General features: G+C 44.9%; 3 protein-coding genes and 1 pseudogene across 3 annotated transcripts in view; 2 read left to right on the top strand and 2 right to left on the bottom strand.

Moving 5' to 3' along the window:
- The window catches only part of LOC117074302 (zinc finger protein 560), a 40,024-nt gene extending 31,460 nt beyond the window's left edge, over window positions 1–8,564 (bottom strand). The window contains exons 1-2 of the mRNA XM_033195604.1: window positions 8,475–8,564; window positions 8,045–8,132 (exon numbers count right to left, since the gene is read on the bottom strand). The gene's annotated coding sequence lies outside the window, so the exon portion shown is untranslated. The remainder of the gene's footprint in view (window positions 1–8,044; window positions 8,133–8,474) is intronic.
- Window positions 5,013–5,454, top strand: LOC117074306 (annotated as a pseudogene).
- Window positions 6,270–8,528, top strand: LOC117074186 (60S acidic ribosomal protein P1-like). The gene is made up of 2 exons (XM_033195389.1): window positions 6,270–6,679; window positions 8,274–8,528. Exons 1-2 carry the CDS (start codon window positions 6,356–6,358, stop codon window positions 8,526–8,528), a joined length of 579 nt encoding a protein of 192 aa, XP_033051280.1. The 5' UTR covers window positions 6,270–6,355.
- Window positions 8,565–19,045: 10,481 nt separating the features above from the next.
- On the bottom strand, window positions 19,046–19,622 carry LOC117074151 (histone H3.3A). Its single transcript, XM_033195368.1, has one exon. It carries the CDS (start codon window positions 19,561–19,563, stop codon window positions 19,153–19,155), a length of 411 nt encoding a protein of 136 aa, XP_033051259.1. The 5' UTR covers window positions 19,564–19,622; the 3' UTR covers window positions 19,046–19,152.
- Between the last annotated feature and the right edge of the window lie 3,611 nt (window positions 19,623–23,233).

Here is a 23,233-nt window from a genome sequence, read left to right as displayed (position 1 = left end):
CCCGGACTGGAGTGCAGTGGACGGATCTCAGCTCACTGCAAGCTCCGCCTCCCGGGTTCACGCCATTCTCCTGCCTCAGCCTCCCGAGTAGCTGGGACTACAGGCACCCGCCACCTCGCCCGGCTAGTTTTTTGTACTTTTTAGTAGAGACGGGGTTTCACCGTGTTAGCCAGGATGGTCTGGATCTCCTGACCTTGTGATCCGCCCGCCTCGGCCTCCCAAAATGCTGGGATTACAGGCTTGAGCCACCGCGCCTGGCCTCTTTTTTTTTTTTTTTTTTTGAGACGGAGTCTTGCTCTGTCACCCAGGCTGGAGTGCAGTGGCCGGATCTCAGCTCACTGCAAGCTCCGCCGCCCAGGTTCATGCCATTCTCCTGCCTCAGCCTCCCGAGTAGCTGGGACTACAGGCGCCCGCCACCTTGCCCGGCTAGTTTTTTGTATTTTTAGTAGAGACAGGGTTTCACTGTGTTAGCCAGGATGGTCTCGATCTCCTGACCTCGTGATCCGCCCGTCTCGGCCTCCCAAAGTGCTGGGATTACAGGCTTGAGCCACCGCGCCCGGCCGGCTAATTTTTTTTTGTATTTTTAGTAGAGACGGGATTTCACCGTGTTAGCCAGGATGGTCTCCATCTCCTGACCTCGTGATCAGCCCACCTCAGCCTCCCAAAGTGCTGGGATTACAGGCATGAGCCACTGCACCCGGTGCTCATGAAGACTCAAATTTAAAATTTAGTCTTCAGATAACAGAATATTCAAGGAGAATATGACAAAATTTCAGTAGACATTAACATGGCTTCAGGTGTGGTGGCTCACACCTGTAATCCCAGCACTTTGGAAGGCCAAGGCTGGCACATCACCTAAGATCAGGAGTTCGAGACCAGCCTGCCCAACATGGCGAAACCCTGTCTCTACTAAAAACACAAAAAATTAGCCAGGCATGGTGGCAGGTGCCTGTAATCCCAGCACTTTGGAAGGCCAAGGCTGGCACATCACCTAAGATCAGGAGTTCGAGACCAGCCTGCCCAACATGGCGAAACCCTGTCTCTACTAAAAACACAAAAAATTAGCCAGGCATGGTGGCAGGTGCCTGTAATCCCAGCACTTTGGAAGGCCAAGGCTGGCACATCACCTAAGATCAGGAGTTCGAGACCAGCCTGGCCAACATGATGAAACACTGTGTCTACTAAAAATACAAAAATTACCTGGGCATGGCGACGCACGCCTTTAATCCCAGCTACTCGGGAAGCTGGGGCAGGAATATCACTTGAACCTGGGAGGCGGAGGTTGTAGAGAGCTGAGATCGCACCACTGCACTCCAGTCTGGGTGAAAGAGTGAGAATCCATTCCAAAAAAAAAAGAAATTAATATGACCTGTGATGAGGGGCTGTGCACCTTCTCACTTAGGAGTGAGAAATTCTCCCTTCAATCTTGTTAAGTGGAAATGCAGACTTAATCATCATAAGAGAATCAAAGTGTGTGTAGATGGGCACATGTGGATGCTGACCAGGCAAAACGGTGAACATGCCAGTTACCAATTTATCCATCTCAGCTCCAAATTCACCATCACTATCTGCTGTGGAACAAAGGGCTGTATTCCTTAAGCATTTATCTTTTAATGGAACATGTTAAGCTTTATCATGTTGCATTATAAGATGGAAGGGAGGCCAGGTGCAGTGGCTCACGCCTGTAATCCCAGCACTTTGAGAGGCCAACATGGGCGGATCACCTGAGGTGAGGAGTTCGAGACCAGCCTGCCCAACATGGCGAAACCCTGTCTCTACTAAAAACACAAAAAATTAGCCAGGCATGGTGGCAGGTGCCTGTAATCCCAGCTACTCGGGAAGTTAAGGCAGGAGAATTGCTTGAACCCAGAAGGCAGAGATTGCAGTGAGCCAAGATCACACCACTGCACAGTCTGGGCGACAAGAGCAAAACTGTCTCAAAACAAAACAAAATAAAAAATTAGCTGGGCATGGTGGCGAATGCCTGTAATCCCAGCTACTCGGGAGGCTGAGGCAAAAGAATCACTTGAACCCGGGAGGCGGAGGTTGCGATGAGCGAAGGTCACGCCATTGTACTCCAGACTGAGTAACAAGAGTGAAACTCCGAACTCCGTCTCAAAAAAAAAACAAAAAAACAAAAAAAAACACAAAACCTGCAGGTAGTTTCTAGGAGTTGAGCACAGCCTCCAGCAACAGCCAGCAACAAGTCCTATAGCTGCAAGGAAATGAATTTTGCCTATTGGCTGAATGTGGAAATACACTATTCCCTAGGCAGAGGTTGCAGTGAGCCAAGATCATGCCACTGCACTCTAGCTAGGGCAACAGAGCAAGACTCTATAGCCAAAAAAAAAAATTGTACTGTAGGTTTCAGCTAAGGCAATTAGATAAGACACAGCATGCTTATCAAATTCGTAGATGGACTATACAATTTGATGATTGACAGAACTGGACTCAAAATTACTGCCACAGGCTGAAGTGACTCACTGAATAAACAGGATTTTTATTTTTAAAAAAGAAATAGAATATACAACACAAGAATTAGACAACACTCATATAAAATGTCTCACACATAAAACATAAACCAAAATGCTACACTACTGGCCAGCTGCAGTAGTAGTTCACGCTTGCAATCCCAGCACTTTGGGAGGCCAAGGTGGGCAGATCACTTGAGGCCAGGAGTTCAAGACTAGCCTGGCCAACATAACAAAACCCCCTATCTCTACAAAAAATACAAAAGTTAGCCAGGCGTGGTGGTGCATGCCTGTAATCCCAGCTACTTCAGAGGCTGAGGCATGAGAATCACCTGAACCCAGGAGGCGGAGGGTGCAGTGAACTGAGATGGCACCACTGCACTCCAGCCTGGGCAACAGAGGAAGAATCTGTCTCAAAAACGGCAGGGAGGGGGGCGCGCGGGGAGAAAGAAAAGAAAGAAAGAAAGAACACTATACTTCTGAAAATATATTTGAGTATTCTTATTCAGGATGAAACTGAACAAGACACTGACTTTCTTTTTGAAAACAAGTCGCTTGCGGTTAAAACTAAAATCTATCTTCAGATGTAGCAGCAGTAAAACAAACAAACAGAAAAAAAAACAAAAAACAAGCTAAAGTCTGTTCCTTATTTTTTCCAGAATAATTTTTTTTTTTTTTTTTTTTTTTGAAACGGAGTCTCGTTCTGTCGCCCAGGCTGGAGTGCCGTGGCCGGATCTCAGCTCACTGCAAGCTCCGCCTCCCGGGTTTACGCCATTCTCTCGCCTCAGCCTCCCGAGTAGCTGGGACTACAGGCGCCCGCCATCTCGCCCGGCTAATTTTTTGTATATTTTAGTAGAGACGGGGTTTCACCGTGTTCGCCAGGATGGTCTCGATCTCCTGACCTCGTGATCCGCCCGTCTCGGCCTCCCAAAGTGCTGGGATTACAGGCTTGAGCCACCGCGCCCGGCCCAGAATAATTTTTACACAACTTTACATCCATTCAGAAACTGCCAAATGGTACAAGATCTATGGATGGGAATTTATAATATCCAGCAAAATTAAACGTACATTTGTCCTCTGACCTAAAATCCAGTATTAAAGGTTTAACTTGATAATACACTTATAAAAATGTTAACTACATATAAAGAAGTTCATTTACTGCAGGTTACTCATGGATGCTAAAATAATTAGTAGAAAGGTTGCTGGGGAACAAGATATTCCAGGTGTCCTGCAAGGGATGGTGGCTCATGCCTGTAATCCCAACATTTTCTGAGGTTGAGGTGGGAGGATCACTTGAGCCCAGTAGTTCAAAGCTGCAGTGAGCTAGGATCTGACACTGCACTCCACCCTGGGTGACAGAATGAGTCTCAAAAAAAAAAAACCCCAAAAAAAAAACCCCACAAATATATATATGCGAATATAGAGTTATAGAGATCTCTTTCTCTCTACATTCTCATATAAATATATAATATATATATTCCAGGTGTCAAAATATCAACCCACATATTACTCTCTTTTGTGCTGATGACATGGTAAAAAGGTACGAGGGAGGCACACCTCACACAAGAGTGTGAAAACTCAATCAGCCCACAAAAGGATCTCACATATTACTTTCTTATCCAAAAGGAAAAGGCTATCTTTAAAATAAAGTGCTCTGGCCAGGCGAGCTGGCTCATGCCTGTAATTCCAGCACTTTGGGAGGCCAAGGTGGGCAGACCATAAGGTCAGGAGTTCAAGACCAGCCAGTCTGACCAGCATGGTGAAACCCTCGTCTCCACTAAAAATACAAAAATTAACTGGGCACAGTGGCAAATGCCTGTAATCCCAGTTACTTGGGAGGCTGAGACAGGAGAATCACTTGAACCCGGGAGGCGGAGATTGCAGTGAGCCGAGATCGCGCCACTGCACTCCAGCCTGGGAGACAGAGTGCAACTCTGTCTCAAAAAATGAATAAATAGGTATTCTACCATAAAGACACAGACACACAAATGTTCAATGCAGCGCTATTCACAAGAGCAAAGACATGGGATCAACATAAATGCCCCTCAATGACAGACCAGATAAAGAAAATGTGGGCTGGGCGTGGTGGCTCAAGTCTGTAATCCCAGCACTTTGGGAGGCCGAGATGGATGGATCACGAGGTCAGGAGATCGAGACCATCCTGGCTAACACGGTGAAACCCTGTCTCTACTAAAAAATACAAAAAAAACTAGCCGGGCGAGGTGGCGGGTGCCTGTAGTCCCAGCTACTCGGGAGGTTGAGGCAGGAGAACGGTGTAAACCCAGGAGGCAGAGCTTGCAGTGAGCTGAGATCCGGCCACTGTACTCCAGCCCGGGCGACAGAGCAAGACTCCGTCTCAAAAAAAAAAAAAAGAAAAAAAGAAAATGTGGTACACATACACCACTGAATACCATGCAGCCATGAAAAAGAACAAGAAGATCATGTCTTTGGCAAAAACATAGAGCTGGAGGCTATTATACTTAGCAAACTAAGGCAGGTACAGAAAACCAAATACTGGCAGTTGTGTGCTAGGTCACCAAGATGTCGTTCCCAAAGTATACTCCATCACGCCTGGCCACTCTGCCCTCGATGCTTGACCTGGCCAACTATGACATGTCCCTGGTAACCGGGAGGGCACAAGCTAAGCAGCTGGCCATAAGAGCCCAGTTTCAGCAGGAGTACCTGCTCCAGTACAATGACCCTAACCACCGCTCGTCGAAGATCCTGTCTTGATTAGTTGGACCTATGCAAGATCAGCAAATGTCTATCCTAATTTCAGACCCACTCCTAAAAACTCACTCCTGGAAGCTCTGTGTAGAATTGGGCCCCTCTTCTTCTGGTATTATGTTTTCAAAACTGACATGGATAGGAAAGAAAAACTTATCCAGGAAGGAAAATTGGATAGAACATTTAACATCTCATATTAAGTCTGGCAATAATAACTATATATATTCTTGCTTAAATAAATCATCTATTAATCATTAAAAAAAAAAGAAAAGGGCCGGGCGCGGTGGCTCAAGCCTGTAATCCCAGCACTTTGGGAGGCCGAGACGGGCGGATCACGAGGTCAGGAGTTTGAGACCATCCTGGCTAACACGGTGAAGCCCCGTCTCTACTAAAAAATACAAAAAGCTAGCCGGGCGAGGTGGCGGCCGCCTGTAGTCCCAGCTACTCGGGAGGCTGAGGCAGGAGAATGGCATAAACCCGGGAGGCAGAGCTTGCAGTGAGCTGAGATCTGGCCACTGCACTCCAGTCCGGGCGACAGAGCGAGACTCCGCCTCAAAAAAAAAAAAAAGAAAAGAAAAAAAAAAGTAAATCAGTATATTGAAGAGATAGCTGCACTCTCGTTTGCTACAGCAGTATTCACAGTAGACAGGATTTGGAAGCAGCCTAAGTGTAGATCAACAGATGAGATGAATGGATAAAGAAAATGTGTGTGGTACACATATACAATGGAGTACTGTTCATCCATAAAAAACAATGAGATCCAGGCCAGGTGCAGTGACTCACACCTGTAATCCCAGCACTTTGGAGGCTGAGGTAGGTGGATTACTTGAGTCCAGGAGTTTGAGGTCAGCCTGGGCAACACTGTGAAACCCCATCTCTAAAAAAAATACAAAAATTAGCCAGGTGTGGTGGTGAGCACCTGTAGTCCCAGCTACTCAGGACGCTGAGGTGGGAGGATCACTTGAGCCCAGGAGGTGGAGGTTGCAGTGAGCTGAGATCTCATCACTGCATTCCAGCCTCGGCGACAACAGCTCAAACTTTCCTCAGCTGCTGCCAAGGTGCTCGGTCTTTCTGAGGACCGCGTTGCAGTGAGGCCCTCACTTCATCTGGCAACTAGCACCGCATCCGGCAGCACCAGCCCCATACTGGCCCGCGACATGGCCTCCATCTCCAAGCTCGCCTGCATCTACTCAGCCCTCATTCTGCATGAGGACGAGGTGACCGCCACGGAGGATAAGATCAAAGGCGTCATTAAAGCAGCCGGTGTAAATGTTGAACCTTTTTGTTCTGGATTGTTTGCAAAGGCCCTGGCCAACGTCAACATTGGGAGCCTCATTTGCAATGTAAGGACTGGTGGACCTGCTCCCCCAGCAGCAGGTGCTGCACCAGCAGGAGCTCCTACCCCCTCCACAGCTGCTGCTCCAGATGAGGAGAAGAAAGCGGAAGCAAAGAAAGAAGAATCTGAGGAGTCTGAGGAGATGGTGAAACCCCATCTCTACTAAAAATACAAAAATTAGCTGGGCGTGATAGTGTGTACCTGAAATCCCAGCTACTCAAACGGCTGAGGCAGGAGAATTGCTTGAACCAGGGAGGCAGAGGTTGCAGTGAGTCGAGATTGTGCCACTGCACACCAGCCTGGCGACAGAGCGAGACTGTGTCTCAAAAAAAAAAAAAATAGAATGAGATTCTGTCATTTTCAACAACATAGATAGAACTAGAGGGCAGTACATTAAGTGAAATAAACCAGGCACAGAAAGACAAACTTGGGCGTGGTAGGTGATGGTTGCCGTAAGCCAGTATCATGCCACTGCACTCCAGCCTGGGCAACAGGGCAACACCCTGCCTCAAAAAACACTCAAAAAAAAAAAAAAGCTTGAATAGAGCTCAGATCCAAAAACACTCCGTTATATTTTAGAACAATTTGGAGAATTTTCATTTATTATACAGAGTAAATATTAGATAATATTATTTTTAATTTTCTTGATGCAAATAGTATTATGGTTTCAGTAAGACGACACTCTTATCATTGAGTCAGGCATTACCCACTACTTAAATGTCGAGCTTTTACCATCCTGGCTAACACAGTAAAACCCCATCTCTACTAAAATACAAAAAATTAGCCGGGCATTGTGGCACGCACCTGTAATCCCAGCTACTCGGGAGGCTGAGGCAGGAGAATCGCTTGAACCCGGGAGGCGGAGGTTGCAGTGGGGTGAGATCGCGCCACTGCACTCCAGCCTGGGCAACAGAGCGAGACTCCCTCTCGAAAAAAAAAAAAGTCGAGCTTCATCTCTGCAATGAATTTCCCATTTACTCTCAAACAGTTCACCATAAAATGTATTTACGAGAGAGCAAATACACAAAACGCTAAAAACAGGTGCAGCTACAATGGATACTTATTCGTCGTACTGGATGGTCAACATACCCATAGGTTTAAGTTTTTTCGAAAGAAAAATGCAGGAAAAATACTTAGTACAGTCATCCTGTTAACGGTAAATTCGATTATTGTAGTATTTGTGTGTAAACCCTCCACTCTTTCTTCCAGGAAGGCTGGTTATGAAGCTCTTTGGAGACGTACAGAGCTAGGAACTTCAAATGAAAAGAATAGCTGAGTATTCTTAGTTTTCTTTAGTAGAAAGACTCGCGGTCTACAAACGTTTATATGCACATGCAGAAATACGCATACCCTAGACAGCTAAGAAAGCACCTTTCTACCTGAACGTAAAGTGTCAGAAAAAAATATACAGGTTTCGCAAAGGCAAAATGCCAAAATCTCACATGAAACACTCGTTTGCATAAAAAAGGAAGCACCTGCCCCCTTGAACCAACTTTCTCCCGGTGCTCACCCGAACACGGTGGACTTGCCAGGTCCGTGGGGCTGCAGGATTTTGGGGACGGAGTCAATCGAACGCGAACAGCAAAATTCTTTTCCCTCTGAAAAATAATTCACAAAGGTTGCCTTGGAGACTTATTTTTTAGGCCTCAGAGTCCTCGGACACTTTTGAAGACGGGAACGCATGGCTGAAAACATCCCTCGGACGCGCCCATACTGCACTTCCCACCCGGCTCCTCTAGGGGACCGAAGGTCCGAATGGCCTCTCCGACGTGGCCTCGCCCGATGGCGACGTGGCCTCGCCCGATGGCTCCGCGGCTCCCGTGGACGCGAGTGGAGTGGTCCGGGCCTCTCGAAGGAGGATCCTCGATTACCCTGGGTCGATTGTGACCTCTGCCACACCGCGAAACAACGCCCAACCCACTAGTCTCCACAAGCCTCACCAAAGTAGCGAACGACCAGACAACACAAAGAAAAAAGTGGCTCCGAGAGAATAGGTGCCAGCGACTAAAAGAGACAACTGGCGCGCCGCTAACGTCACTTCCGCTGGAGCACTGGAAGGGGCGTGACTCGTTGCGCGGGCAATTGGACAGGATGGAACTCTTTAGGATTCTAGTTTCCCTCCGCGTGGGTGCGGAGGTATCAAGGGGTAGGCCGAGAGAAACGGTCCCACAGGACAAGGTGGGGGTTAAATCAGGGCTGAGGGCGGGGCTGTGGGCGGGGCCCATGTCCGGGGGCGGGGCTGGATGTGGGACCAGACTCACCCGTTGGCTTCCGTCGGGCGATGCACTCGCCCCTCAAGATGCTCATTAAAAACTTTCCCCACGTTCCTGGACCCCTTTCAGGATTCTCTCCAGTTGATAACCTGCCAATCCACAAAATGACCTGCTTCCTCCATTCGATCACGTCTTTAGAACTTTATTTTCTCTTATTTCTTTTTATTTATCTGACCTTGCTAAACTCTAATCGTTGATTCCTCTGCGTTTTCAATGTATCGATACCTTCTGTAAATATTGCCTTTTTTTTTTCTTTTCTTTCTTTTTTCTTTTCCTTTTTTTTTTTTTTCCTTTGAGGCAGGGTCTGGCTCTGTTGCCCAGGCTGGAATGCAGTGGTGGGAGCACAGCTCACTGCAGTCTCGACCTCTCCGGGTTCAAGCCATCCTCCCACCTCAGCCTCCTGAGTAGCTGGGACCACGGGCGCACCACCACGCCCGACTAATTTTTGTATTATTATGATGATGATGATGATTATTATTATTTGGTAGAGACAGGGTCTAACCATGTTGCCCAGGCTGGTCTGGAACTCCTAGGCTCAAGCGATCTGCCCGCCTTGCGCTCCTGAAGTGGGATTACAGGCGTGAGCCACCACGCATCATGCCTGGCCTTATTTTTTTCTTCTTCAACTGTGTATTTGTTACTATTTCTCATATCTTATCAAATTATTCAAAGCCTTCTGTACTCCATTGTGAAATACCACTGATACCAGGCATTCTTTACTTATTCTGTGCAAAAAAAAGAAGAAGACGACTGTTGGACTTGTAGAGATTTAGTTGAATCTTTGGGTTATATTGGTATCTTTATAATAGTGAGTCTTCCTATGTGTGAATATACAATATCTCTCTATTTAGGTCTTCTTTAAATTCTTTCAGTAATGTTTTGAAATTTTCAGTTTACAAATATTTTACCTCTTGGAGTAAAGTTATTCCCATGTAACTTATTTGGATGCTTTTGTAAAAGGGATCACATTCTGTTTCCTTTTCTGATTGTTCATTGCTGGTGTATAGATACAAAACTAATTTTCATCTCTTGATGTTGTACTGTGCAACTTTACAGAATTTATTATAAGCTCTACTAGTTTTCTTGTAGATTCTTCAAAATTTTCTATATATCAAATATCACCTATAAATATACTTTTATTTGTTCTATTCTAATTGGGAAACCTTTTATTTTACTTTCTTGTATGATTGCTCTGGCTAGCATTTCCTATAGAGGCTGGGTGCGGTGGCTTATGCCTGTAATCCCAACATTTTGGGAGGCCGAGGTGGGTGGATCACCTGAGGTCAGGAGTTCAAGACCAGCCTGACCAACATGGTGAAACCCCGTCTCTACTAAAAATACAAAAAATTAGCCAGGCGTGGTGGTGGGCACCTGTAATCCCAGCTACTCAGGAGGCTGAGGCAGGAGAATCACTTGAACCTGGGAGGCGGAGGTTGCAGTGAGAACCTGGGAGCGGAGGTTGCCATTGTACTCCAGTCTGGGTGACAAGAGCAAAATTTCATTTCAAAAAAAAAAGAAAAAAAGAAAAAATAATTTCCCGTAGAATGTTGAATAACAATGGAGAAATCAGACCTTCTCTTCTTCCTGATCTTAGGGATAATTTTTAGGCACTCACTATTGAACATGATGTTAGCTGTGTTTTTGTAAGTGCATTCTGTCATGTTGAATAAACTCCCTTCTATTTCTAGTTTTCTTAATTTTTTTTTTTTTTTATTTTTTTGAGACAGAGTCTCACTCTGTCACCCAGGCTGGAGTGCAGTGGCATGATCTTGGCTCACTGCAACCTCCACTTCCAGGGTTCAAGCAATTTTCTGCCTCAGCCTCCCAAGTAGGTGGGATTGTAAGTGTCCACCACCACACCTGGCTAATTTATTTGTATTTTTAGTAGAGACGGGGTTTCACCAGCTTGGCCAGGCTGTTCTCCAACTCCTGACCTCATGATCCAGCTGCCTCGGCCTCCCAAAGTGCTGGGATTACGGGCATGAGCCACCACGCCTGGCCGGTTTTCTTAATTTTTATCAAGGAAAAGTGTTGTGTTTCATCAAATGCCTTTCCTGCATTAGTTGAGGTCATTCTGCGGGATTTTTTGTCTTTTGTACTAATGTGAATAATTACATTTTTAAATTTCCTTTTGTTGAACCAACTTTGCATTCCTGAGATAAATCTCACTAGTCATGGTGTATAGTGCTTTTAATGTGCTGTTGGATATGATTTACTAATTTTTTTTTTTTTTTTTTTTTTTGAGGCAGAGTCTCGCTCTGTTGCCTGGACTGGAGTGCAGAGGCCTGATCTCAGCTCACTGCAAGCTCCGCCTCCCGGGTTTACGCCACTCTCCTGCCTCAGCCTCCCGAGGAGCTGGGACTACAGGCGCCCGCCACCTCGCCCGGCTAGTTTTTGTATTTTTTTTTTAGTAGAGACGCGGTTTCACCGTGTTCGCCAGGATGGTCTCGATCTCCTGACCTTGTGATCCGCCCATCTCGGCCTCCCAAAGTGCTGGGATTACAGGCTTGAGCCACCGCACCCGGCCAATTTACTAATATTTTTTAAGGATTTTTGCATCTATATTCATGAAAGATAGTCTCTAATTTCTTTTTTTTTTAGATGGAGTCTCACTCTGTCGCCCAGGCTGGAGCGCATTGCTGCAATCTTGGCTCAATGCAGTCTCAGCCACCCCAGGCTCAAGCCATCCTCCCACCTCAGCCTCTCAAGAAGCTGTGAGCACAGACGCACCACTGTGCCTGGATACTTTGTGTGTGTGTGTTTAGTTTTGCTCTTGTTGCCCAGGCTAGATTGCAGTGGTGTGATCTTGGCTCACTGCAACCTCCGCCTCCCAGGTTCAAGCGATTCTCCTGCCTCAGCCTGTCGAGTAGCTGGGACTACAGGTGTGCATCACCACACCTGGCTAATTTTTGTGTTTTTAATAGAGACAGGGTTTCACCATGTTGGCCGGGCTGGTCTCAAACTCCTGACTTCAGGTGATCTGCCCATCTCAGTCTCCCAAAGTGCTGGGATTACAGGCGTGAGCCACCACACCTGGCTAATTTTTGTGTTTTTTTTTTGTAGAGATGGGGTTTCACCATGTTACCCAGGCTGGCCTCCAACCCCTAAGCTCAAGCAATCTGCCCACTCTGGGCCTCCCAAAGTGCTAGGATTATAGGATGAGCCACCACTCCCAGCAAAAAAAAAAAGAAAAAGAAAGGAAAAAAACAGAACGTGTTTTCTCCTGCTTTGGTTTGGTTTGGTTTGAGACAGAGGCTCGCTCTGTTGCCAGGCTGGAGTGCAGTGGCACAATCTCGGCTCACTGCAACTTCCACCTCCCGGATTCAAGCAATTCTGCCTCGGCCTCCCAAGTAGCTGGGACTACAGGTGCATACCACCACGCCCAGCTAATTTTTGTATTTTTAGTAGAGATGGGGTTTCCACCATGTTGGCCAGGATGGTCTTGATCTCTTTATTTTTTTTTTTTATTTTTCATTATTTTTATTTACTTATTTATTTTTTTTGAGACGGAGTCTCACTCTGTCGCCCAGGCTGGAGTGCGGTGGCCGGATCTCAGCTCACTGCAAGCTCCGCCTCCCGGGTTTACGCCATTCTCCTGCCTCAGCCTCCCGAGTAGCTGGGACTACAGGCGCCTGCCACCTCGCCCGGCTAGTTTTTTTTTGTATTTTTTAGTACAGACGGGGCTTCACCGTGTTAGCCAGGATGGTCTCGATCTCCTGACCTCGTGATCCGCCCGCCTCGGCCTCCCAAAATACTAGGATTACAGGCTTGAGCCACCGCGCCCGGCCGGTCTTGATCTCTTTACCTCGCAATCCACCTACCTCGGCCTCCCGAAGTGCTGGGATTACAGATGTGAGCCACCACACCCAGCCTCCTGTTCTACTTTTCTGGAGGATATTGAGAAACACTGGTGTTGATTATTCTTTAAATGTTTGGTACAATTCATTGTGAATTGACACTTCTTTGTTCCTTGACAATTCATTGTTGGGAAGTTTTGAAATACTGATTTAATCTCTCTTCTTGTTACAGGTCTGTTGAGATTTTTCCTTACTTTTTAATCCAGTTAATTTCTGTGTTCCTAGAAATGTGTCCATTTTATTTAGATTATCTAACTAGCTGTACAATTAATTGTTCATAGAATCCTCTTATAATCTTTATTTCTGAATAGTTTGTTGTTAGTGTGCCCCAGTTTCATTTCTAATTATTTGCATCTTCTGTCTTTTTTGTCAATCCAGGTGAAGTTTTTCGATGTTATCGATCTTTGCAAAGAGCAACTTTTAGTTTCATTGATTCTCATTGAACAGATTCTTATCTATTCTCCATTTCACGTATTTCCCCTCTTTATTATTTCCTTTCTTCTGTTGGATTAGTTTACTTTCCTCATTTTGGTAGTTCCTCAAGATGTAAAATTATTTATAGGTATTTACAGCTATAAATTTCCTACTGAGGCCAGATAATGTGGCTCATACCTGTACTCCCAGCGCTTTGGGAGGCCAAGACAAGAAGATTGCTTGAGCCCAGGAATTCAAAGCTGCAGTGAGCTGTGATCGTGCCACTGCACTGCAGCTTGGGGGACAGAGCCAGACCTTGTCTCAAATAATAATAATTTTCCACTGAGCACTCTCCTCATTGCATCCTATAAGTTTAGGTCTGTCCTGTTCATTTTTGTTTCTCTCTACATATTTTCTTTTGTAATTTGTTGTTGTTGTTGTTGTTGTTGTTGTTTGTGACTAACAGAAATTTATTTCTTATAGCTCTAGAGGCTAGAAAGTCCAAGAACAAGGCACAAGTAGATTCAATGTCTCCTGGGGGCCTGCTTCCTGGTTTATACATGACTGTCTTCACACTGTGTCTTCACATAGTGTAAAGGGAAAGGCAGCTGTCTTGGCCAGACTGGAGTACAGTGGCACAATCACAGTTTATTGCAGCCTCAACCAACTGGGCTCAAGCGATCCTCTCACCTCAGTCCCCAGAGTAGCTGGGACTACAGGCACATGCCACCATACCCAGTTAATTTTTTAGAAAATTTTTCATAGTGATAGGGGTTCACTATGTTGCCTGACTGGTTATGAACTCACAGCCTAAGTGATCCTCCTGCATCAGCCTCCCAACGTGCTTGAATTACGGGCGTGAGTCATCGTGCCCAACCTAATTGCTTTTTTTAATTGACAAATTTTCATTGTACATATTAATGGAGTATAAAGTGATATTATCATTTATGAATGCAATACAGAATAATTAAATGAAGCTAATTAACATATCCACCACCTCAAGTACTTACCATATTTTGTGGTGAAAACAGATGCCTTGAAATTTATTCTTTTTTTTTTTTTTTGAGAGGGAGTCTCGCTCTGTCGCCCGTGCTGGAGTGCAGTGGCCGGATCTCAGCTCACTGCAAGCTCCGCCTCCCGGATTCACGCCATTCTTCTGCCTCAGCCTCCCGAGTAGCTGGGACTACAGGCGCCGCCACCTCGCCCAGCTAGTGTTTTGTATTTTTCAGTAGAGACGGGGTTTCACCGTGTTCGCCAGGATGGTCTTGATCTCCTGACCTCGTGATCCGCCCGTCTCTGCCTCCCAAAGTGCTGGGATTACAGGCTTGAGCCACCGCGCCTGGCCTGAAATTTATTCTTGATCCTCTGTTTTTTAAGAATGTGTTAGAGGCCGGGCGCGGTGGCTCAAGCCTGCAATCCCAGCACTTTGGGAGGCCGAGACGGGCGGATCACGAGGTCAGGAGATCGAGACCATCCTGGCTAACACGGTGAAACCCCGTCTCTACTAAAAAAAAATACAAAAAATTAGCCGGGCGAGGTGGCAGGCGCCTGTAGTCCCAGCTACTCGGGAGGCTGAGGCAGGAGAATGGTGTAAACCCGGGAGGCGGAGCTTGCAGTGAGCTGAGATCCGGCCACTGCACTCCAGCCTGGGCGACAGAGCGAGACTCCGTCTCAAAAAAAAAAAAAAAAAAAAAAAAAGTGTTAATTCACACATATTTATGTATTTTAATGTTTTTCTGCCATTATATATTCTAACTTTATTCTGTTGTGTTCTGACAAGGTACTTTATATATATTCAGTGCTTTTAAATTTACTGAGACTCAGCTGGGTGTGGTGGCTCACATCTGTAATCCCAGCACTTTGGGATGCCAAGAGTGGATGGATCATTTGAGGTCAGGAGTTGGAGACCAGCCAGGTCAACATGGTAAAACCCTGCTTCTGCTAAAAATACAAAAATTAGCCAGGTGTGGTGGTGCACACCTGTATTCCCAGCTACTCGGGAGGCTGAAGCAGGAGAATCACTTGAACCTGGGAGGTGGAGGTTGCAGTGAGCCAAAATTGCACCCCTGCACTCCAGCCTGGGCAACATAGCAAGACTCTGTCTCAAAAAAAAGTAAAAATTAAAAAAAATAAATTTACTGAGACTCGTTCTGCGGCATATACATTTGACATATCGTGAAGATGTTCCACATGAACTTAAGAATGTGTGTTCTCGGCCGGGCGCGGTGGCTCAAGCCTGTAATCCCAGCACTTTGGGAGGCCGAGACGGGCGGATCACGAGGTCAGGAGATCGAGACCATCCTGGCTAACACGGTGAAACCCCGTCTCTACTAAAAAATAGAAAAAACTAGCCGGGCGAGGTGGCAGGCGCCTGTAGTCCCAGCTACTCGGAGGCTGAGGCAGGAGAATGGCGTAAACCCGGGAGGCGGAGCTTGCAGTGAGCTGAGATCCGGCCACTGCACTCCAGCCCGGGAGACAGAGCGAGACTCCGTCTCAAAAAAAAAAAAAAAAAAAAAAGAATGTGTGTTCTCATGATATCGGATGGACTGTTCTACATGTCTCTGAGGGTTAGTTGGCTTACAGTATCTTTCAAGCTCTCTATGTCCTTACTGATCTTCTATGTAGATGTCCTTTTATTAAAAGTGTCATACATAACTCTCCAATTATTCCTATGGAACAATCTATTTCTCCCTTAAGTTTTGTCATATAACTTTGGGGTCTGTTTTTCATGCATACGTGTTTATGATTGCTGTATCTTCTTTTTCTAATTTTTAATTTTTTTAAAAGACAGAATCTCGGCCGGGCACGGTGGCTCACACCTGTAATCCCAGCACTTTGGGAGGCCAAGGTGGGCGGATCATGAGGTCAAGAGATTGAGACCATCCTGGCCAACATGGTGAAACCTCATCTCTACTAAAAGTACAAAAATTAGCTGGGCATGGTGGCATGCACCTGTAATCCCAGCTACTCAGGAGGCTGAAGCAGGGGAGTCGCTTGAACCCGGGAGGGAGAGGTTGCTGTGAGCCGAGATTGCATCACTGCACTCTAGCCAGGCGACATAATGAGCCTCCGTCTCAAAAAAAAAAAAAAAAAAAAAAAAAAAAAAAAAGACAGAGTCTCATTATGTTGTTTAAGCTGAACTTAAACTCCTAGGCTCAAGCAATCCTCCTGCCTCAGCATCCCAAGTCGCTAGAACTAAAGGCATGTACCATCATGCATGGCTTGTTACATCTTGATGAATTGAAGCTTATATCAATATATTACCATCCCTTGTATATTATAAAGTCTTTTACTTTATTTGTCTGATATCATTATAGTCAATCCAATTGTCTTTTGGTTGCTATTTGCATGGAATATCTTCTTTCCATCCTTTCACTAACAACCTATCTGTTGCTTTTTATATAACGTGAATTTCTTGTAGACAATACGATTTGATCATGGTCTTTATAATTTCATCCATTCTTCAACGGCATGACTTTTTCTTGGAGTGTTTGATTCATTTACATTTAAAGTAAAAATGAAGGATTTTCTTCCTGCCATTTTGCTATATGTGTTCTGAATGTTTTATACTTTCAGCTCCTTATTTCCTCCACTGCTGATTTTTTGTGTGTTTATTTGATTTTCAGAGTGAATCCTTTAACTCTCTTATAATTTTCATTTATGTACATTGCACTTATATTTTCTTTTTCTTTTTTTGCTTTGTTTTGTTTTGTTTTTGAGACAGTCTTGCCATGCCGTCCAGGCTGGACTGCAGTAGCACAATCTCACCTCCCAGGTTCAAATGATTCTTGTGCCTCAGCTTCCTGTATAGCTGGGACTACAGGCTTGTGCCACTACACCTGGCTAATTTTTGTATTTTTAGTAGAGACAGGGTTTCACCATGTTGACCAGGCTGGTCTTTAACTCCTGACCTCATGTGATCCGCCCATCTCACCCTCTCAAAGTGCTAAGATTACAAGTGTGAGCCACCACATTCATATTTACTTTCTTTCTTTCTTTTTTTTTTTTTTTTTTGAGATGGAGTCTTCTTGCTCTGTTGCCTAGGCTGAAGTGCAGTGGTGTGATCTCAGCTCACTGCAACCTCCACCTCCTGGGTTCTGATGATTCTCCTGCCTAAGCCTCCCAAGTAACTGGGATTACAGGTACGCACCACCATGCCTGGGTAATTTTTGTATTTTTAGTAGAGACAGGGTTTCACCATGTTGGCCAGGCTGGTCTTGAGTTCCTGACCTCAGGTGATCCACCTACCTCAGCTTCCCAAAGTGTTGGGATTACAGGAGTGAGCCACTGCACCCAGTCAAAACTTTAATAGCCCTCATGAGGATTACATTTACCATTCCAAAGTTATATTAAGATTATTTGAATTCGTACCCACTTAACTTCAATAGCATACAAAAACTCTGCTATACAACTGCACACTTCTGTTATTTTTGTTGCAAAATATATCTTTATATATTATATACATAAAACATGCACTTATAATTTTTATTGATGTTTTAAAAGTCCAGTAAAAAGTAAAAGCTGGAGTTACATACAAAAATACCATAAATGTGGTTTTATATTTTCCAACGTACTTAGCTTTACTGGAGATCTTTATTTCTCCACACAACTTGAGTTACTGTCTAGCATCCTTTTATTTTATCCTGAAGAACTCCTTTTAGCATCTCTTTTATGTTTATTTTATTTATTTATTTATTTATTTATTTATTTATTTATTTAAGACAGAGTCTCACTCTGTTGCTCAGGCTGGAGTGCAGTGGCACAATCTCAGCTCACCACAACTTCTGGCTCCCGGGTTCAAGAGATTTTCCTGCCTCAGCCTCCCAAGTAGCTGACACTACAGGCATGCACCACCGTACCTGGCTAAGTTTTGTATTTTTAGTAGAGACAGGGTTTCACTATGTTGGCCAGGCTGCTCTCAAACTCCTGACCTCGTAATCCACCCACCTCAACCTCCCAAAACGCTGGGGTTAAAGGCATGAGCTACCGCACCCAGCAGCATTTCTTATATGGCAAGTGTAGTGGTAACCTTTCTTGGCATTAGTTTTTCTAGGAATGTCTTAAATTCTCCCTCATTTCTGAACATTTCTGGTGAGCACAGAATTCTTGGTTGATAGTGTTTCTTTTTCAGTTCTTAAATATGTCATCTCACCGACTATGTCCCTCATTATTTCTGATGATATATTTGTTATTAATAGTATTGAGAATCCCTTTATGTAAGGAATCACTTCTTTCAGCACTCTTTGTCTTTGCCATTGGACATTTTGATGATAATGTGATTCACTGTGGGCCTGAGTTTCTCTCTTTTTAAAAACAAAATTTTTTTTTTGAGATGAAGTTTTGCTCTTGTTGCCTAGGCTTGAGTGCAATGGTGCAATCTCGGTTTACTGCAACCTCCGCTTCCCAGGTTCAAGTGATTCTCCTGCCTCGGCCTCCCAAGTAGCTGGGATTACAGGCACCTACCACCGTGCCTGACTGAGTTTCTCTTACTTGGAGTTTGTTGAGCTTCTTGGATTTAAATATTCATGTGTTTCATCAAATTTGGAAAGTTTTGCTTAATATTTCTTCACATTTTACTTCTTCCCCTTTATTTCTCTCTTATCTTTCTCCACTTTCCATAATGTGTAGTTGATCTGATGCATGGTGTACTACAGGTCCTTTAAGTTCTGTTTGGTCTTCATTCTTTTTTTTTTTTTTTTTGCCGTCAATAAGAAATTTACTTGTTTTAAAAAAATCCAAATGCTGGCATTGTCCAGAAAAATTTAACAGGTTTATTTATAATTATTATAAAGTTGAACCGCTGAAACTTGTTCACTGAAACATTTTAACTTGCATTAATGCTTTACGCCTCTGCATTTATATTAAAAATTCACACACAAATGAAAATGGAAAAACTGCCAATACCTGATTTCTGTCCCCTATTTTTCCACTCGCAATCATATACTTAGGTACCTTTTGACCCCATGGAAAAAAAAATATCTAACGTTCAGAACTACCAATAACAGGAAGAAGAGAATTTTTTTTTTTTTTTTTTTTTTTTTTGAGAATGAAATGTTTCCCATCATAGTGGATTCTTAAGCACGTTCTCCACGTATGCGGCGTGCTAGCTGGATGTCTTTTGGCATAATTGTTACACGTTTGGCATGGATAGCACACAGGTTGGTGTCTTCAAAAAGGCCAACCAGATAGGCCTCACTTGCCTCCTGCAAAGCACCGATAGCTGCGCTCTGGAAGCGCAGATCTGTTTTAAAGTCCTGAGCAATTTCTCGCACCAGACGCTGGAAGGGAAGTTTGCGAATCAGAAGTTCAGTGGACTTCTGATAACGTCTAATTTCACGAAGCGCCACAGTACCAGGCCTGTAGCGATGAGGTTTCTTCACCCCTCCAGTAGAGGGCGCACTCTTGCGAGCGGCTTTTGTAGCCAGTTGCTTCCTGGGTGCTTTACCACCGGTCGATTTGCGGGCAGTCTGCTTTGTACGAGCCATGGTACAGAGACCTCCTTACTTACCCCCCTTCTTCTTCGGCTGGAGCTCGGCGAGCGAAAGGCCGGTCTTCATTCTTTTTCCTTTTTTTTTTTTCTTTTTTTTTGAGACGGAGTCTCGCTCTGTCGCCCAGGCTGGAGTGCAGTGGCCGGATCTCAGCTCACTGCAAGCTCCGCCTCCCGGGTTTACACCATTCTCCTGCCTCAGCCTCCCGAGTAGCTAGGACTACAGGCGCCCACCACCTCGCCCGGCTAGTTTTTTGTATTTTTTTATTTTTTTATTTTATTTTATTTTTTTGTTGTTGAGAGGGAGTCTCGCTCTGTCGCCCAGGCTGGAGTGCAGTGGCCGGATCTCAGCTCACTGCAAGCTCCGCCTCCCGAGTTTACGCCATTCTCTCGCCTCAGCCTCCCGAGTAGCTGGGACTACAGGCGCCCGCCATCTCGCCCGGCTAATTTTTTGTATTTTTTTAGTAGAGACGGGGTTTCACCGTGTTAGCCAGGATGGTCTCGATCTCCTGACCTCGTGATCCGCCCGTCTCGGCCTCCCAAAGTGCTGGGATTACAGGCTTGAGCCACCGCGCCCGGCCACTTTTTTGTATTTTTTTAGTAGAGACGCGGTTTCACCATGTTAGCCAGGATGGTCTCGATCTCCTGACCTCGTGATCCGCCCGTCTCGGCCTCCCAAAGTGCTGGGATTACAGGCTTGAGCCACCGTGCCTGGCCTCTTTTTCCTTTAGTCCCCTCAGAGTTGATATTTTTCAAAAGTTCTATCTTCAAATTTGTGGATTCTTTCTTCCACATGCTCACATCTTCTGTGAAAGAGAAGATGTAACCAGTGACCAAAGAACTAATGTTAGGAGTTTGGCTTTACAAAGAAAATAGCTCCATATTATCTTATTTAGAATTGGTAGGTATTTTATTTAGAAACTATTTTAAAAAGAAAATAAAAAAGGATATAACATAGAAAGCAAAGTGCAGAAAACTTTAAAAAGAACACTTACATAAAAACATTTAAGAGGAATTAAAACAGTTCCTTCTCTGAGAATAAATGAAAATGTGAATAAATAGATAGACAATGAAAAGGTGGAAAAGCTCATGTAATAGTGCTTTTTATCTTCTGCCATGGACCCTGGTGGACTGAACAAAGGAGGATGAACACAGGAATAAAGACAAAGATAAAAAGATGTTTTAAAAGAAGGGGTCGGGGGCTCCTTGCTTCCAGTGAACAAGGGCCCTGAGCTTCTAGAGCCCTTTGTATCTATTGAGTAAAGGAAATAGAGAGTAGGGGGTGATTGTCAGCCAGCTGCATGATTTAGTGCAGGCCTGCATCTCTGTTTTCTTTTTTTTTTTTTTTGAGATGGAGTCTCACCGTTGCCCAGGCTGGAGTGCAGTGGTGCGATCTCGGTTCACTGCAAGTTCCGCCTCCTGGGTTCACACCATTCTCCTTCCTCAGCCTCCCGAGTAGCTGGGACCACAGGTGCCCACCACCACACCCGGCTAATTTTTTTGTCTTGTTTAGTAGAGATAGGGTTTCACCATGTTAGCCAGGATGGTCTTGATCTCCTGACCTCGTGATCCACCCACCTCAGCCTCCCAAAGTGCTGGGATTACAGGCGTGAGCCACTGTGCCCAGCTGCATGTCTGCTTTCTTTGGACAGTAGGCTCCAGATGTTCCAGTAGATAACCTCAAGGAGCATAGTGCCATGGAGTGATTGCCCTCAGCATACCTTCTGTGGGCACAGATGTGAGTTTGCCCACGTCCTGCATTCATGATAAACAGTTTGCTGTTTAATCATATAGCCTCCAGTGGAATGCTGAGTTGGTCACAACCCTCAGGCTTTCAGCTCCCAACATCTCCCCCTTTCTATTTTTGCATTACTTGAATGAATGTAAGGCCAGGTTGGGCAGCTCTCATTTTCTGATTGGCAGTCCATCCAATTTTACAGAGTATGAAAAGCAAACAAGGACAGAACAGCATTATTCCCAGAACAATATATGAGAAGTTAATGTGGCACTTTAGATAGGTCCAAGGGTTGAGGCTCTCCAGACCTCACTGGAATTCAGTCCATGCTTCTAAAGAAGGCTGAAATTCTTGAGTTTGCTTATTTAAATCAAGAATTTTGCTTTGTAATTCACCAATATCAAAGGTGACATTGGATGTGAAAGCTCCCTGAAAATGGGCTGTCACAAGGTCCCATGGATACTCACTTTGCTTATATTCTAAGTTGGTTACACAAATATGAATGTGATTAAAATGACAGCACAATTGTTGTTGCAGTTGTAAGCTTCGCACTTGTTCCCCTAACCATAGAACCATGGATTTCAACATTGCCACTTCGGTTTGTAACTCAGTGTTAATTTTACTCTGAAATTGCCATGTTTTGTTGGCGGTACAAGTCTAGTTCTCTACGTACTAAACTATTTGAACAGAACTACGCAAAGCTACAGAGGACATTACTATAGAAGTTATTAGTGTGACCGAGGAAATAATAGCAAAAATTATCATGCCGAAGGCTTTATGGATACGATGAGTAAGCTGAGTTAGAAGAAGTTTCATGACGGGCGGATCACGAGGTCAGGAGATCAAGACCATCCTGGCTAACCCAGTGAAACCCCATCTCTACTAAAAAATACGAAAAACTAGCTGGGCGAGGTGGCGGGCACCTGTAGTCCCAGCTACTCGGGAAGCTGAGGCAGGAGAATGGCATGAACCTGGGGAGGCGCAGCTTGCAGTGAGCTGAGATCCGGCCACTGCACTCCAGCCTGGGCGACAGAGTGAGACTCCGTCTCAAAAAAAAAAAAAAAAAAAAAGAAGACGTTTCATGAAGTGCAAAGCCGCGGGGGTGGCGGCCCAAGGCTCAGATGGATTAACAGGAATCCATACACCAAGTAAGTGACCCAGAATTATCAAACTAGAGATGTGTTAGCACTGTGTTATGATTAATATAGTGACAGAATTGACAAGATTTACATGTCAACTGGATATTGTTTACCTGGAGCTGGTCCTTCTTAGCTGCCATAAAGACATAAGGATTAAAAACACAAACTGTAAATTTAGTGGTGATATTCTTTACAAATGTAACATCAAAACTGGGTCGAGTAGCAGTACTAGTATCAGAGAGTACCCCTACACAGATACTACCATTTGTAAATAGGACTGCTGCTTTCCATATGGTTTCTTGAATTGGACCTTTCCTACCTAGATGCTGCCACTGAAGAAGAGGCAGGCTAAAGCCTGTTTCATGCCAAGCAACCCGGGCAGCAGAATGGGATTGGATCCCTGTGTGTTATAAAGAAGAAGCATTGGCCAGGCACGGTGGCTCACGCCTGTAATCCCAGCACTTTGGGAGGCCGAGGCGGGTGGATCACAAGGTCAGGAGATCGAGACCATCCTAGCTAACATGGTGAAACCCCGTCTCTACTAAAAATACAAAAAAATTAGCCAAGCGTGGTGGCAGGCACCTGTAGTCCCAGCTTCTCGGGAGGCTGAGGCAGGAGAATGGTGTGAACCCAGGAGGTGGAGCTTGCAGTGGGCCGAGATAGTGCCACTGCACTCCAGCCTGGGTATCAGAGCGAGACTCCATCTCAAAAAAAAAAAAAAAAAAACAAAAACAAAACAAAACAAAAAAAAACCTTCTACCAATGTCAGTGAAGTTTGTGCCATGATGTCTGAT

Source organism: Trachypithecus francoisi, unplaced genomic scaffold, assembly GCF_009764315.1.
Source record: "Trachypithecus francoisi isolate TF-2019V2 unplaced genomic scaffold, Tfra_2.0 Lachesis_group5, whole genome shotgun sequence".
Taxonomy (NCBI): domain Eukaryota; kingdom Metazoa; phylum Chordata; class Mammalia; order Primates; family Cercopithecidae; genus Trachypithecus; species Trachypithecus francoisi.
The sequence above is the reverse complement of the archived record's forward strand: the minus strand, read 5'-3'. Positions and strand labels throughout refer to the sequence as shown.

Coding starts and splice junctions, on each gene's coding strand:
- LOC117074186 (XM_033195389.1), top strand. CDS start 6,356: ATGGCCTCCATCTCCAAGCTCGCCTGCATCTACTCAGCCCTCATTCTG. Junction 6,680..8,273: donor CTGAGGAGTCTGAGGAGATG/GTGAAACCCCAT, acceptor CGGCTCCTCTAG/GGGACCGAAGGTCCGAATGG.
- LOC117074151 (XM_033195368.1), bottom strand. CDS start 19,563: ATGGCTCGTACAAAGCAGACTGCCCGCAAATCGACCGGTGGTAAAGCA.